Here is a 17,241-nt window from a genome sequence, read left to right on the forward strand (position 1 = left end):
CTTTGGCACAGGGCTCTTTTTTCACATGCATGTATGTCACATAGATTGCACCCTAACTGTTCATATACAGTGTCAGTGTGCATTTCGTACACACACAAAAGTTCCAGATGTGCTGTGTATCTTGTTTAGTTGACTTTAGTCTTCTGTAAAGCCAAGAGAAATATTAATCATTCATTTACTGTTAGGGGATGGGTCTTCTTCTCATGTTTCAGTAAAGGGGGTGGAAAAGAAAAGTAAGCCAATTTTTTTCCTATTTAAGGCCAAAGCTGGGGAATGCTTGTGGCTGAGTTCTGTACATGGCCCGGTGCTGGAAGGGCAGGGAACAACCGATGTTGCTATTTTGAATAGATTTTTTTCTTCCCCCCCATTTTTATTTTTGCACAGAGAGTCTCATGTCTAATATTTAGACATGATGAGCTCTGTGCAAAAAGTTACTTTGCTCATTCTTGCCGTGTTTCAACCCTCAGTTATTTTGGCACAACAAGTCGGTGAGTAATTCAAGCTTCTTATGATTTCGTGTTTTTATTTTATTTTTATTTTTACCAATAATTTTAGTAGCTTGTAAGAACTGTGTGTGCACGAATCTCACCAGAACATTTTTCCCTCACTAATTCAGCAGTCAGATATTTAATGGTGAAGTTGAAAGCTCCAGGGGCTTGCAGTACTGTCCCAAAGGTTTCTCTTTGCTTTGCTTTCTTTACAGTTAGGAGGACTGTACAGTGCTGTCTGCCTTGGCTGCATTTATTCTTGTTCTTACTTGTTTTCCTGCTACAGACACCAGAGAGATTCTAAGCTATTTCTTTTAGCTCTTGGAATAACATTTTAACTGTTAGCTCCGTGCTGCCTGGGAGCTCTTTGTCACAAGCAGTAAGTCTTTGCTTCCAACTATTTTATTTGTAGTTCTCCTTTGTACTTGTTTGTCTTACACCGGCAGAGTGGGGGTTTCTTTAAACAATTTGTGTGCAGAAAAAAGCCTTAAAATTCTAACCAGTTTTGTTGAAGGAGTTTTTAAGAGTGATATATGAAGATATGTCAGTTTACAGAATTTTTACTTTGGCATAGACCAGGAGGGTAAATTAATTCCCTTAGCTGCTACAGTTTGAATCGGGCATCTGCAGACTGTTTCAGCCCCTCACAAGACTGATTAGCAGTTGATGGTATGTGGAAGTCCATGCGAGTATGTGTGTGCATGTTTACAGAGAGCAAGAACACCAAAAACCAAGTGAACATGGAATTCAGAGGGGAGAGAAGTACTTTGTATACAATAGTTCAACCTAGAGTGAAGATAAGTGTGGTATGAGTATTTGAGTTAAACAGATGACATTCCACAAGTCCGGCTGACCTTTTTTGGATGTGCACAGTTCCTGCTTGCCAGATATTGTAAACCAGACCTTCCTTAAGATAAAACACTTTTCTTTCCTGTAAATATGAAAGATTGGCAATTTATTTGTTCCTACACAGAGGCAAGGAATAACCTTAGAATTAACTCAATAAGCAGCAGCCAAAGAAACTGTGAAGGAAAGCCAAATACCTTTAACACCACACCCTACACTACTGAGTATGACACACATCATGAAAACAATTACTTGAGCCATTTCATGGCAAACCCATCTGTCTCACCATACCTGGACAGGGATCTCTGCCGAGGGGTGAGTGTGAGTCCACCAGGGGCAGCCTGTTGGCAGCAGAGCACTTGGAGCTCAGGAGGACTTGTGCACGAGCAAATCAGCCTCTGCAGCAGCAGCATGCCCAAACAGCAGCCTCCCTCACCCAGCACAGACACAGGCTAAGCCTAAGTGTCTATAAAAAAACCACCCAATGCATACAAAGATGTTCTGTAGAGAGTAAACAGAATTTACTGTGAACTGACCCTTTCTGTTTCTGCTTTGCCATATGAAAACTCCCTCCAATAATCTTCAGTAAATATTATAAATATAAAATTCAGTTATTATAAAATTCGAGCAAATATATGCTGTGATTTTTCTCTGCTTACAGCAGCAAATAATATATACATTGTTTATATTCAACATGCAGTAAGCGTACTTTTATATACCTATGTCTATCATCAGAGAACTAAGAGACCATCCAGTATAAAGAGAAGGAACATCAAGTTTATTTCTCCCCATAAACAAATTCCTCCTGAGTGCCAGGTCTCCTTCCCTCACTCTAGTCATATCCCTGAACATTGCTGAGGTGCAACATATATTTGACTCAATAAATGTCAAATTTTGGGTAGAAGAACAATACACAAATGAAGTGTGAATGAGTATTCTCATTTCTCTGCCACATTCCTGTTTCACAGTGTTGTAACATTTCCTTACTGGGCTAACTTCCATACTATTTACAGGGATGATATTACACAGAGAGACTGATAAATCACTAGTTATCCCTCAAAAATTGGATTCTCTCCTCACTTTAGACGGTTTCTTTCCATACATTTGAATATGCTTTTCTCACAGAAAATAACAATTGAAGGAGTTTCTTATTAACATCCCTAATTCACATGCAGGGCAGGGAATGGACTGGGAAAACAAATTTTCCACAACTGAAAAGTGAATTTCCAGACATGCTAAAATGCTCTCTCTTGTCAAGAAAAATGTTTATATGGTTAGTATCAAATGTAAGTCAATATAAAATTTTCCTTGGGAAAGCCTGCCAGGAGACAAGACTTGGCAAGATATTAAGGAAACTGCTCAGTATCACTGAGTTTAGGGTAGTCAGAAGTACCCCCGGGCTATGTGTTTCTTTGTTTTGCTGTAATAGCTTGGAATGGAGATTTGAGTGCAGTCTTAGGCTGAACCTCTTCAAGAGCTTGGCATCCGGATACTGTGCAACAAGGAATGTTCTGGGGCTTCCATGACCAAAAGCTGTATGTCCTTGTAACCCACGAGGATGTTTTTAGCCTGGAGGTGAAAACACCTTGACACAATCCAGGTTTTCTGATGTGTGCCACAGCTTTCAAGCCCTGCCCATGTTCAAGATAAGATGCCTGCTGATGGCTGACAGGACACGAAGCCAGCGCTTTGGACAGGACAGATGATTCCAAGTCCAGCAATGTGTATTCCGTTCCACCTTTTTGAAGGCACCTTTACGTCCTGCATATTAAACTACTCAAAAGTGTAAGATCTTAGAATGCTTCTTTAGGAAAGAAATCCATTCTCCACCCAGTGAGCATAACTTGGGAAAGCATTTGCTAAGCCTTGCAGCCTGCATTCATCCCATTTATCTTGAGTTTGTAGAGGCAATCATGACAGCTACTTCCAGAAGACGGCATAAATTTTAGCTAGACAGACTGGAGGTATTTGGCAGTTTCCACTGCCTACAAAGGAAGCACATCCACAGCGCCCTCACAACAGTGCCAAAAAGGAAGTCAGATGGATTTGGGCCTGTCTCAGCTGCATCTGTGATGCTTAAAGGACACCTCAGGCAGCCAGAGCGGGACACTTCCCATAGGTACACCCATAGTCCTTGAGGAGCTTCACCGAGGTCATTAGGAAAACTCTACTGCTCTGAAAGCAGTGTGAGAGCAATGCCAGAAACTCTTTCTTATTATTCCAAGTAATTTTTTGCTCTAATGTAATTTAGTGTTTTCCTTGTAATGCAAGTATTATCTTGGATGTTTGGTCAGGAAACTCATTTCTGAGGTAAGAGCTGAATGCTAAAATCTCTCTGACAAGACTTACTGACCTTTCATATTACTTGCAGTTGCAAATTGCAGTTTTAAAATTATATATAACCATTACATGTAGGTTTCAGGAGGCAGTATGCAAATGACTTTTCCTGCTGAGCACCCACTCCTGATCCTCGAGAAAAAAATGATATTTTAGGAAAACTTGTAAACAGCTAATTTGGCCATTTTACTTTTTTTTTCTTAATTAACTGGGAAGGATTAGATAGCATGTGAAATAGATGGGCACTGTACAGATGTAGTTTATTTGTGAGCCTGCCAGACTGTCATGTTTAGCACTTAGCTGTATGGAACACTGCACACATGTGTTCTTTGTTGATAAATTTCCAGTTTAAGGGTAATGCTAACAACAGTCAGCGCTATCTCTCCTCAAAGGTTTTGGTAACCAAGTAAGGTTCCCCTCCAGAGATTTGACAGTAAAACCAGATGAGGCACATCTGTGTGCCAAGGGATAATTAACCATTATGAGTAACCTGGACTATGTGAAGTAATGAAATATCAGGGGTCTACTCCTCTTCTTCCACTTTTCCTGACTAGTTTTTACCAAGCACATGGCAGACAAGGTTATGCATAGGAAAATTGAAACATTCCTTTCTGGTCTGGAAAAATCATGCTAAATGAAAGCCTGGGGAATCCACCCCCTCTAAACATTATGTATATGTTCTTGGAAATATGACAAATTTCATAAACACATTTTATATCACACATCCCTGGAACACATTAGCCTTAGGAAAATGAGACTGTTATATAACCCTTTCATTATTTTCCAGATTTGTTTTTGACTTTAGACCAAATCACCAAATCTACACAGACTGATTTTTCTAATGGAGGAGGTGGAGTTGGAAACATCCACTGCTTTATTGCAGGGGGAAGAGGCAGAGGGAGAAGGGTGTTGACACTGGCACAAACCTCACTGTCGATGCCTCAGTCAGAGTCATCATGTTTGCTCTCCTCTTAGCGCTGCAGATTACAAGCAGATCCTATTTCCTCTTCCACCCTCTGCCAGAGTGTTGAGGTTTGAAATAGGCAGCCAGGTGTCACTTGCAAACTCTGCTGATGCCAGCCTTACACAACAGCTGGGGGAGAACTGTACTCAAGAAAAAGAAAGGAGGGAATTACTATAACTTTTTTTCCACAGGCTGGCTGAGAAATCAGACTGACACTGTTCCATTAGTCGTTGTTCTAGTTATGTGCTAACGTTGTTCACTCCTTGTTTTAATCAGAAATCTGCAGAAAATGGGCCATACCTGCCCTCATAGTTGGGACAGCATGCTGAGGGTCGGTAACGGAAGTGATGCAGAGTGGCATTTAGCACTTGGGGTTAAAAGCAACCTCTTCAGAGTTGAAAGGTTCAGCTTACCAGGAGGGGCAAACAATAACAAAGTGCACTTTCCTCAGCTAGTGGGAACCTGGAGCACTGTATCACTCTGGATGTTTCTGTGGTAGGTTCCTACTCTGCAGAAGAGCACAAGCCACAGCTGCTTTAACAGTTTCAAGATCTAATTTGTTGGTTTGAAGTAATAACTCATCAAAAGTCACAATTAGAAATTAGTGCAATGGTCATACCATTAATACTCCAGATTATGCTGTCCTTTAGTCATGTTTGTTTAAGAAACTGGGCAAAAGATCTCTGTTAAGAAAAGGGAAATTGTTGGCAATGGCAAAAATATGTTGTTAACAAATAGGGGGTTTTATGGTCTTAAAGTAACTGCATTAGAGTCCTACAGCATTGCAGTTCAATATGACGGAGCACCGTTCAGTTTATTATTGGCAACACCCAAAAAAAACAAAACAGACTTGCAAAAGGTATAATAAAATCTGTCCTGATTCAACATTGCTATTGTTATCTCATTCTCCATGTAGTAGCTTGGTAAATTGCAGATTACGTGACTTTAACATGGTTTAGAGTTCAGCATCTACCACCAATTGTCTATAATTTTGAGACATTCTGATTTTGTTTTTTGGCAGATGATAAATAACCTTCAGCCCTAAATGGAACAAAAATGTTAGTGTCATCATTTTACCTGCTGCAATACTTTACCAGCCTATCCCTCCATCTACGTATCCATGATAATACACTTAGTACAGAAGGAGAACTGGGCACAGATGTGATTCCTGCTCCAGGAGAGGTGCATGAAGTGTTATTTTACTTCTGTAATTTCAAGTCAGGCTGTTGAGGGCAGTGTGGCTGGGTGCAGAGAATGCTGCAGCCCCTGGCCCTCAGCATGCTGCCCATCTCCAGCCCAGTGGATGCAGTGGATTCCTCCTGGAGGCACAGCTGTGTAGGGCCATGTTTGTCACAGCAGTGTGTCCCTGTGGCAGAGGTGCTGTGTGGTGGTGTCTGGCTGCTGTTGGCTTCCTGCAGCCATGCTGCTTCTAGGTATGTGAGCCAGTGCTCCACCTTGGTTACTGCTGCAGGACAGCTACTTCCCTAGGGATTTTCTTTCTTCCATTGAATCTTTTAATGCACAGGGTTTGTGAAAATTTGTGTTCTGTCCTCTCTATGGCTTCCCTGACAAGAGGCATTTTGTCACTGGAAAAATCTGTAAGGAATTCCCACAGAATTTTCTGATTTTTCTCCATTCAACAAACTCAGACACTTTGTTTCAGGGAAATAAGATTTACATATTTATATGTGGTGACCATGCTATTAATATTTCTCACGTGGCTTTGAGACTGTATAAAAAAAAATTCAGTAACCCTTGCATTGTTTCTGATTATGGCTAATCAAGAGATAACCTCCATAGGCATTAAAAAATTACAAATTACAGGAATCAGAAAGTCTCTTCTGTAAGTACAACAGACAGAGGGAGGGATCTGCTAACCCTATCTTAAATGCTGGAAGGGTGCAAGGAGGAATGAGATCCACCACTGGCTGTAGAGTAGCACATCTTTCACACAAAGGTATAGTAAATCATATTTTTCATTTATATTTTCAAGCAGTCAGTATTTTTTCTCATCTTCTTTTACATATGAAAGGTTCTTTGAATTTTGCTTTGAGAAAACCTAACCTACTTCCAGCCACTGCTTTTATTTATTTATTTTCACTTCAGAGCCAATCTTGTCTCTGAGTTTGCAAAGTGGAAGCCTTCGCCTGTTTCATGTCAACAGGACAATGGAAAACATGATATAACCCCCTCCAACAACAACCGTTTGTTGGCTTTAGTTTGGATAAACTTCAGCTCTGGGACTTCTGGCTTTGTTCAGTTTAGCAGAGGAGATTCCTTTCAGATTAGCTCAGAGACTACTTCCATTTTCCCCCATTTACGTCAAACTCTTCATTTAAACATGAACTATCAGAATGAGAATGAAAATGGTACCTCCTTTAACAATGTCTGCACATTTTTGTCCTGCTTTGATTCACACAAGTACTCCATGAAGAGATGTCTGCCGGGGAGGAGAGAGCATGCACAGGACTTTGAACAGGAAGAATGTGAGGATAATGAAAACATACATATTTCAAGGTTGAATGTGGTTTTTTGTTTTGAAAGCCTAGGCCTTCTCCTACAGCTAAAGGGACACCCAAATGACTGCCAAGAAATGAGGGATGTGACTTGTAGATTTAAGACTTTAGCAGAGTTTGCCCTTCAGCAAAATGCAGTTATCCACAGCCACAGGAGATACAACCCTTTCTGCTGCTGGATTTTTCTTTCAGGTCACGGTGCATCCCACCCTGGAGGGTGGCACAGGCACCTCTGCTCTCCTGCCAGGTGAAACATTTCCTCCCATGTGGAACTCTTCTGTGGGCTGCTAGGGTGGCTTCAGGCACTGCTTTATTCCCAACTTCAGCACTGCAAAGGGCAGCAGAATCACAGGAACATCCCAGGCACGTTTTGCAGCAGTAGATATGAAAGAATGATCTGTGTCTGGAAACTACTTCCCACAGCAATTCAGCTCTGGCAGTTCTTGGAAAACTTCTGGACATAATTAGTTCCCACTGAAACTCCCTGCAGTTCACGCCCAGTGACCAGTCAGTGCATTAGAAGGCTGTCTGTGGCAAACATCCTTTTTCTCTCTTCTTTCCCTTTGTGCTGCTTCTTCTCTTTTCCTTCTTTCCATTTTCTTTCAGGAAAATAAGCAAGAACAAAATTGCATCTTTTTTTCAAACAGACCCAACAGAAACAATTGCTCATCTGAACAGAGTTAATGGGAAATATGGGAAGCATCGCTCATTGTTGCTTTGATATTCGCTGTAATAGCCATGCTGAGCATCAAAGGAGAATAAACTACATCCCCATGCTTTCCTTCAGCTACAAGCAGCAAAAATAGGATTCATATTTTCTTGGGAAACACTTTTATGTTCATGAGAGCCTCTTTAAAAAAAAAAAAAAATTACATCTTCTCTGGTCTTGTCTTTAAATCTACTGTATGGTGTTTGCTTGTTTCCCTACAGAGCAGTAGTCATTCTGTGCCAGCTGTTTAAGAGAAGAATGTCCTAGTGAAAGCAAACAATGGGCTGTGTAGTGGGAATTGCAAATCTTTGAAAGGGGTAATTGAAATCTTCTCAGACATTTTGAAGATTCTTTGCACAATATTCTAAGGCTGTTGGTGGCTCAGCTGTTGGCAGGGTGGTCCTCTTTGTAGAGTCCTCTTTTTTTGTATGAACAGAATAGCATTAATATGGAGGAATGGGGGGAAGAAAGAAGAGAGGTTTGCAAGTCCATCTGATTATTTCAGAGCAGCTGAAGAGAGAAAGATTGCTGTAAATGTCTTTCAGTGAAGAATCAAAAAAAAAAGTGAATTGTACAGAGCTGTTTCATTTATCAGGTGTTCTCTGGCTCTGGCTCTTCCACTCATACCTTTTAAGGGCTGCAGCAGATAAACTGTGCTGGATTGGGTTGTGTCTGCTGCAGATGTTCCAACCCTCCTGGGCTATGTGGTGCTGTTTATTCTCACCCTGGGCCAGCTGAGGCTGTTGCTGCACAGAGCAGGGAGAGCTAAATGTGTGCCAGGTCTCAGGCAGTCACTTCAGTAGCAAGGCTTCTGACCTCTGATATTAATAAAAAGCCAGCTCTCTGCTTGCAGGCTCTTCGTAGCACCAAAAGTGTGATTTTTCACCTCACAAGAGAATTAGTTAGGAAGGTTTTGTGCTTGAAAAATGGCCAGGCATAGAACTTGATATTTAAAAGTGGCTCCAAAATTAAGTTGTCTTTGGTACCCTGAGAAAACCCTCACAATACTTACTTTAGTAGCCCTAGGAGGTTGACAATAAGAGCATTGTATCCAGTGTACAAATAGCCATTTAATATCCTCTATGAGGCAGATTAAGAAGAATTTCAAATACTGCCATCCATATCCAACAAACTGTCCAAAATAGATGTGTGGTGAATTAGCACAAACTGGAATAAGGACTGAATGAATACAAACTGTTTTACAGATGAAACTAGGTTAATGATGCTCTATGCATTCAGAATCCCACCACAACCTTCTGAATTACAAATACCCTTAATTTATTGGCAGCCAAAGATATGATTCTTTTCCTTAGACAGTATGCCAGAGCACTTTAATCCTTCACTGGAATATGAAATGCAAGAACCAAACCCTTCATTTACTTCCAACTTCTGAAATTACAGGGAAACCAATAAAATTGTGCAGGGACTTAGGCTAGGGTAGAATTTGCCCCCCTGCTGCTTTACTCATCTCAGATGTAAATTCACTATGGCTGTGGAGTTATATTGGGGCTGACTTTGTCCAAGGTATCTGAAAATACAAATGATATTACCACATGTACTATACTGCCATTGTAACATTTCCCATCTGCTTCAGCCTCAGGAGAGAAGCATTGAATCAGGCTGATCTCTTCCAAGGCAAACCACAGAAACAGCATTGCATAAATCTGTTAGCCCTCTCACAGAGTTGAAGGGATATAGAGGATTGTGTGCCTCTTGAAATTTTAATTACCTGCCAAAAATTGTTTTAATTACAAATTTATATGATGCAAACCAAAAGTCATACTTTTTCCCCACACAGTATTTAGGTTTTATCACGCCAGAAGCGTAAAGCATCATTAATTTAGTTAGTGGTTCAATATTTTACATTAGGTGCTATGTAGACCAAGCTTTTAACAATTATAAGTTTCCGTTTTTTCCCTTTCTCTTATCAGATCAAAAGCTTCATCTCTCTTTCATGATGCTTTGGATCTGTCAGAGTGGTTGTAAAGTCAGGAAAACCTGTGTACAATGACTTTTCCAGTTTTTCGTTATTCTTCCCAGGACAGACCTACTGCAAAAAATGTTTCAACGGACCTTCCAATGTTATAAACTCTTCCTGGTTCTAGCTAAAATCAGGAATGCAGAAGAATGTCTTTGAGCCACACCTTGAGGGTGATTTTTTTTTTTTTTAAGTTTGGCAAAATCTTGTGCTATATTTTAGTAAATTTTTCTCCTTAATTGATCCTAATAATGTTGAGCTTGAACTATTGCTTTTCCTTAGGAATATGTTAGGCCAGCTTCTTATGGAATATAATTGGAAGTGGTCAACTGTTCAAAATTAACATTACCTTGACACTCGGACTCTGACTGTAGAAGTCTTCTTTGACTGCCCAAGGAATGAGTGGAATGCATGTTTAAGGAAACTAATAAATCCATTAGATCATCAGAAATCATATTAGAACTTGAATTTATGTCCATTTTTGCTTAGTTTAAGACACAAGTCTTTATGCCAAGAATTTGGTACCATTCACTCTGAAGACGAGAAACATATTAAAATCATATTACTGCAGAGTAGTATTAGAATTTATGCCATCACTACAACTAAATAGCCACAAATGAAGTTCTTGCAGCCTGTTGCTTATTTTTAGCGTGACACCAAATGGCACAAAAGGCAATGTGCCAAAAAATATTGTAATATAAGAAGAGAGGGGATGCAAAAATCTCATAAGCATTATACCAATAATTGAAGAGTAGCTGAAGTATGGTACAATGGTCTAAAAGGCATTGAGTGCACTGAATTATGATGAAATGTCTTCTCACTTTATGTCCTGCTCTAAAGCAAATGTTACCCTTAGTAAAAGATTTGATCTGTCAGTCACTGAAGAGCTGCAGTTACCACCAGAATAGTTAGAAGTTGACATTTTTTAGGTCTGATTCAAAGCCCAGTAAAATCAAGGGAGATTCTGATCAGGCAGTGATTACACTTAATTGGGGAGGAATTATGTGAATTCTGCATGTTATGGCAAAAAGAGGTTGATCTCTACTTAAAAGACAGAAGCATGAATATAATTGGGTCACAGAGTCAGGCTGTTGAGAGGAGACACTGGAGAGGAAATCCCAGAATAACATCTCAATACAGATGGTCATGCAGGAATATCTTCCTCCTATGCAAAAAGCGATTTGGCCCATGACATTGTCAAGGAATAGCTGAGAACAAAAGGGGTATAACTGGCTCTTGAACCCATCAGAAGTTTTTCCTCAAAATTAGTTTATGAGTTCGGGAACAGACAACAATTCTCTGGGCAGCCCCAAAAAAGAAGCAAGGTGATAGACATACAGCAGTGTGCTCTATCCTGCCCCTTGTATGACTCAGCTTGAGATGACTGTTCTGCCAAAAAACAACCCTCCCCAACTAAAACAGCAAAGAAACCGCCTTGCACTTTGTTTGTTTATTACCAGTTGTGAAAGAAGGGAGTTCTTTTGCCACGGTTTCTCATGCCAGCTGAAGCAGTGAGGCTGTTGTGTAACAACATCTCAGATGGGCTATCTCTGGTTACTACTTCCTTGCAGCACTGCTGTGGCAGAGTGACCTTTGGAAGTTGTATGAAGAGCATCATTCCACAGTGTCATCATGCGTGCCCAAATAGATCAATTTGTGAAATATATATATTGAGATGGAACAGTATTACAGAATCAGCTACTTTAGACCATATTACCTTTTGAGAAGAAGAGCCCTCTGAAGATAAAGCAGAAAAATTAGAGTTCTTAAATCACACTTTGAAAGATTAGAAAAAAGCCAATAGCCTGCAGGGAAAATAGAAGCATTTTGTGTTTTACTTGGTAACAAATATGCTTAGGATATGTTCTAATCCTGATATTTCTAAAACTTTTTAAAGGCTGCAAAAAGGTTGTAGCATTGGTAGCACATAAAGATGAATGAAGGGAATTAGGCATGAGTTGTTTAAAATGCAAGCACTTGTTTGTGCCAGTGCAGGCCTGTTTTTTCTTATTTATTTTGTAATCTGACATACAGACTGGGTGGGTCTTGAAGCAAGGACAGTTTGGCTATGTGACACAAGGATCCTTTGCCTGAGGATCCAGACTCTTCTGTACATTGCCAGCAAAACAGCACGTGACTCCATCTTGCAACACCTCTGAGAGACACATACAGTATTATGCTTAACCAGCATTCTTTTAAGCAGCTTTCTCTTTCTTACTCTGCATCTGAGAAAGGGGAAAACTGGGACTGGTGCAGTGGCAGAACTGTTCAAATGCCAGCTTTCTCGGCAAACAAGCATCCCTAGAAGTAAGAAAGCTTCAGTTTCATTCTGAAAGCACAGGCTATAGCTGTCCTTTTTGGTGTGAAACTTGGAAAATCTGTGAACTATTTGTTCATACACCTTTCCAATTCCACCTGATAGCAGTTCTTCCTTCTACAGCTCACAGAGCACTAAAGGATTTTTAAGATTGACCTGCTCTGGCTTTTCACAGTCTGCATTTAAGTGTTTTATAAATGGAGGTTTCATTACCTCCAATCACGTGGACAAGCCTTACAAAATATTACATCAGTACTATTAAACCTGGAAATATCCTAAAAGGTATGGATACCCAAATTGGCCCTTATGTCCTCATGCACTGTGTGAACCGGATTCAATTAATTAGCTGTTTAAGACAATTCCAGCTGAGAGAATGTCTGATGGCCTTGCATCAACTTGTTAAACCCAACTTGTTAATCCATTTCTTTTCCTTTATTTCCACCTCTTTTCCTGGCTCCTGTGACCCAGACAGGATTTGAGCCCTTTCAAGTACTCAGCAGTGACCTGACATGCCAACAAACCAGGCCATCCCGTCTCCTCCAGCCAATTCATTCATTATGAGAGTCCGCTTGTTTCCATTACTAATGATGGGATGGAACGAGTGTGTTTGGGTTTCTTATAAACATCATCATAATACCAGACAGGGAGCCCAAACCATTTGCCTCGAGGTAGAAGTTGTGGCATTCTTTTCTGCTCAGGAAATGGAAAGCAGCATTGCTGCACATGCTGGGGTGGATTCCTCCACCTACTCCGGGAGGGAAGAATGATAGCGTTTCCATTGAAAATAGACAGCATATCTCCTTTCTACTTTGTGCTTTGGTCAAACAATGTATCAAACAGTGCTGGCGTGGGCAATTAACAGATGTATTTACTACAGAAGAAATGTAAAACAATTTTTGAAGTACTCATCCTGTAAAGCAAATGACCAAAACTAGGTCAGGGTGAGGAAGCACAGGCTTTGTACAGTTAAAAAGTAACAGAAATGCCCTTCTTAGCTTCATCAGGCTTTGGATTCTGTCAAAGTCAGAGGCAAGGCCTTCTTCGTCTTGGTGCTTTAGCCTTTACCAAATTCACTTTAAATATAGCAGAAATTGTTTGTTTGACTCATTGTGTTTATGATCAGATTCTCACAGACCAAAGCTCCTTGGTTTTGCTTCCCAGGCCATCATCAGGCAGCTGCTGGAGGATCATGAGTCACTCCTGTGTGGACTATTGCTCTCTCTGAGGCAGAACCAGACAAGTTCAAGATGTTTTTTAATTTCTAACCCTTTAGTCACATCTCTGCAAATGGGATATGTGAGTCTGCTACTAATGCAATAGCTGGACATCAGCTTTGTCCAAAGTGGAAAAGCTTGTGGTTTTTGAGGGTACTGTTAGGAAATTTTTCCCTTTTGCCATATTATTGTGGTAAAGTCACAATCATGGTGCTTGCACAAATGCAAAGCCAAAACCAACTACAAAACAGATTCTCAGGTCATAGCATGTGATAACAAATTCCCTTCACCTCACTGGGATTTGGATTATGTCCCATATGACATCTGTCATCTTTCAGGCCATATGACAACACCCATATTTGTTTCCCTTGTACATATTTGGGCTCTTCTATGTACCACACTTATAGGTCCTTTGGAACTAAATTGTGGTTTTTCTTTCAGCTTTCACTATTGGGCTGCTTATGGACAGCTGCCAGTCTTCTTAGAATGGGAAATAAGTCAAAACCAGCATATGACAATTATTGTGTTGCCTTTTTTTTATTTTATTCACTGTTTAGGCTGGCCTGGGGAAGTGCGACTCGCAGCAAAACCTTTAACAACATGAGTGCTCAGTAAACAGCATAATTTCGAATTAATTCAGGCTTTCAAATATTAAACTTTTTTAAGTGCACTAGAGATTGACAGGGCTTCCAACAAAGCATTGCAGTAAGTGCCACAGAAGTCAAGTCCTGTATAGCCATGATATTTAGGGCTTTGGGAGGAAGGATAAGATTTTGTATTGCTATAGACAAATACCGTTGAGTTCTAATATTTTTTTTTAATCTTAGGCTAATGTGTATGTTTAGGAATCAATAAGAAAAGCTGGCTAAGGCAAGTCTGTGACTGTTACACCACAAGTCTAGAATTAGAAAAGTCAGCTTTTTTATAACCTCAATATTCCTATATGTTACTCGCCAGTGCTTTAGCACAAATCAGCTTTCCAAAGGATTTTGGAGCTAACAGTTAATCTTTATGAGCAATGCAAAATGCATTATGTCATAACATACTGACACAAAGATCTACATCTGAGCACAGAGGGGGTGTCTTTAACACACTAAGTCTTCCCAGATGTAAGTTTCCTTTGGAAATCTATTTAATACTTTCATTCTGCCAAAGGCCACAGCACTTCTCATTGCAGCTCTCCTAGCTTATTTCTTAATTCATTTAACAATGTCCAGAAAGTTAGAAGCAAATATGAATGTCATTATATCCATATGTCTTAAAATTTTTGTCATCTTCCTGTTAAATGATGCCATCTACTGTAGCATAACTGAATGACAAGCTTGTAAAAATGCAGAGAAATCTCTTTTATTTCCTTATTAATGTAAAAGTATCAGTTGTTTTGACATATTTTAAATTTCCATGCTTTTTATTGATATTTTTGGATAATATATGGCAGGTGAGTATTCTCAGCGTGAAAAATCGGGCAATGAGAAAAGACTCTGCTTCTGTCTTGGAAACATAATCTTTTCTAACCAGCAGTGCAAAAATAGGGGAAATGTGGCCTTTTATACTCCCCATAGGAGCTGTCCTCTTCACTGTAAGGCAGCAGGATCACATCTCTGAAAATAACAAAACAAATCAATGAAAAAGAAGTAAGAATGATGAAAAAATTGATTTTTGAAGGTAAAAGTCCTTGGATATGAATTTCCTAGTGAATAAGGACCTTGTTGTCTTATGCACATAATAAAAAAAAATACACGGTTTTGAAAGACTAATAAAGTGATACTGGGAGCTGAAAATGAGAATATTACAATTAACCAAACACATCTTTTGGGTGCAGAAAAGGTGTGTATGCGATGCATTTCTTATATGTGTATGCAATTCATATAACTGTACAAATGCAAATAGTAACAATATTAAGTTCTTTTAGTTCCATATAATGGTATTTACAATTATGATTTGCCCTAGAGAAAAGTAGTTTCTTCCCTTCCTTATTATGTTTGTAAATGAAAAGACCATTTTAACCTGTGGAGCTGGGAGGTGCTTAAGCAGAGTGACAGCTGAGCAGGACATTGCTATGAGTGACATGGATCTGTGCCCATCCATGCTCTTCAGGGTGCATCCAACCACTCCTTCGAGATGGACTGCAAACTCTAACCTCCCCAGCAGCTCTGCTGACGTTCTGCCTCCAACAACACACAGCTTTCGAGGGCTTCATGTGTGCAACGAGCCACTCTATGATTTGGTTTTTCTCTTGAGTCACTACAGAGGCTATAAAGATTTCATTCATGATCATAAGCCTTGTTGTTTTTCAGGAAACATTTGTCATTAGCCTTGTCAAGACTGGGCAGTTTGTTTTCCCTAAGTGCCCACAGCAAGGTCCTGGTTTGTGAAAAGGAGGAAAGTGTTTTTTGCAGAAACAGTCAGCACCTAGCTAAGCAGAGAATCAGCTTATTTACCTGGGATTCACTGATATGGTTCCGTGGGGCGAGAACTGGGAGGCCAAGCAACATTTTTAGAAACTAGCTCTAGCTTGGCAGACTAAGGAAGGATGTCTAGATCCTCTTCAAAGGTACTCAGGCAGTGTCCTTTGAAGCAGCATCGTCTGATGCTGTAACCCTGTGACATGTGGGTGTGGGGAAGAGGCTGTCCTGGAAATGAGCAGTTCTTCTCCATTTCTCTTGTGCAGAATATGAAGTTTCTAGTGAGGCCCAAAAGGGGTGTAAAAGGGAAAAGTGAGTTTCTAAGTGATAGAGAACATCTGAGGGGAGTGAGTTTTCATATGCCATTGGAAGGTTTTTGATTTTAAGATGTTTTGTGCTGTCAAAGGAAGGTAAAATACTGGATCCCAGCTTGATATCAGGCAAAGAAAAAAATATTGGCTTGAAAATGTCTGTAAAGGGTTTTGAAGCTTTGTTTTTCTGGTTGTTTTAATCAAGACAGTGGTTGAAATAAACTCTTAGACATAAGGAGTGCCCATCTTAACAAGTCAACATTTTCCTGTTTGCTTCTTTCATAATTAAAGTGCAAAAAGAACTTAAGAGGTTGTGCACAGACATGGTCAGCCTGTGGTAGGATTGAAATTGGGAAAAGAAACCCTCCTGTCCCATGGAGTGCTCTGGCCCAAGATCTGCACTCTGGCTGTCCCCTCGGGAAGCCATGATTGTGCTCCCCATTGCCCTTCCAGAGCTCATAGGAGGTAGTGAGCTTCATGGGTGAAATAGAGGAAAGTGTCAGGTTAATAGGACCAAGGAAAAGCAGCTGAGTGAGAAAGTGGGAAGGGAGCAGGGGGAAACCAAGCTCAGTTGAGTACTTGGCAATAAAGAACAGGAACTGCTTAGGTAAAAAATAAAAGAGTATTTATGGAAGATGAGAAGGGAAGTTACATGTTATGGGAAAGGTGAAATGCAGAGGAAGCATGAGAAGAGAGGAAACACATCTATATGTGCACATTGCCAAAGAACATTGGTGTGGAATGGGAACACACACCCACAAATACAGAGAGGAAGAAAAAGGAAAAAAAAAAAAAAAAAAAAAAAAAAAAAAAGAGACCAGGGTGCTAATGCAGTGGTGGAAAAGAGAAAAAAAAGAGATAAAAGATGCAGGGAGAGAAAAACAAAGGGGGACTGAATAACCCATAGGAAGGAACTGCACTATAAATTTGGGCTTAGTCTCATACTAGATAATTGTGGCCATTACAATTTTATGGTATTCAGAAATATCTGCCTGGAGCCAGTGGCAATTTTAATGTCAGAGATTTGAATTACATATTTTGTCATTTTGCTTTTCTTTTTGAAGGGTGGTGTATAGTAGGTAAATTATTCTGGTATTAAAGTTTTAAGAATGATGTAGGCACAAAAATAGCTCTTTCTCCAGAATGTTGTTTTTAT

At 39.9% G+C, this 17,241-nt stretch overlaps 1 protein-coding gene across 1 annotated transcript in view; it reads left to right on the forward strand.

Annotated features, from left to right (window-relative positions):
* The first annotated feature begins 282 nt into the window (after window positions 1-282).
* Window positions 283-17,241, forward strand: part of COL3A1 (collagen type III alpha 1 chain) — a 49,659-nt gene continuing 32,700 nt past the window's right edge. Inside the window, exon 1 of the mRNA XM_069021939.1 lies at window positions 283-488. Within this exon, the coding sequence (XP_068878040.1) occupies window positions 410-488 (79 nt within the window). The 5' untranslated portion in view covers window positions 283-409. The remainder of the gene's footprint in view (window positions 489-17,241) is intronic.

This window comes from Aphelocoma coerulescens, chromosome 7 (genome assembly GCF_041296385.1).
Source record: "Aphelocoma coerulescens isolate FSJ_1873_10779 chromosome 7, UR_Acoe_1.0, whole genome shotgun sequence".
NCBI classification, from domain to species: domain Eukaryota; kingdom Metazoa; phylum Chordata; class Aves; order Passeriformes; family Corvidae; genus Aphelocoma; species Aphelocoma coerulescens.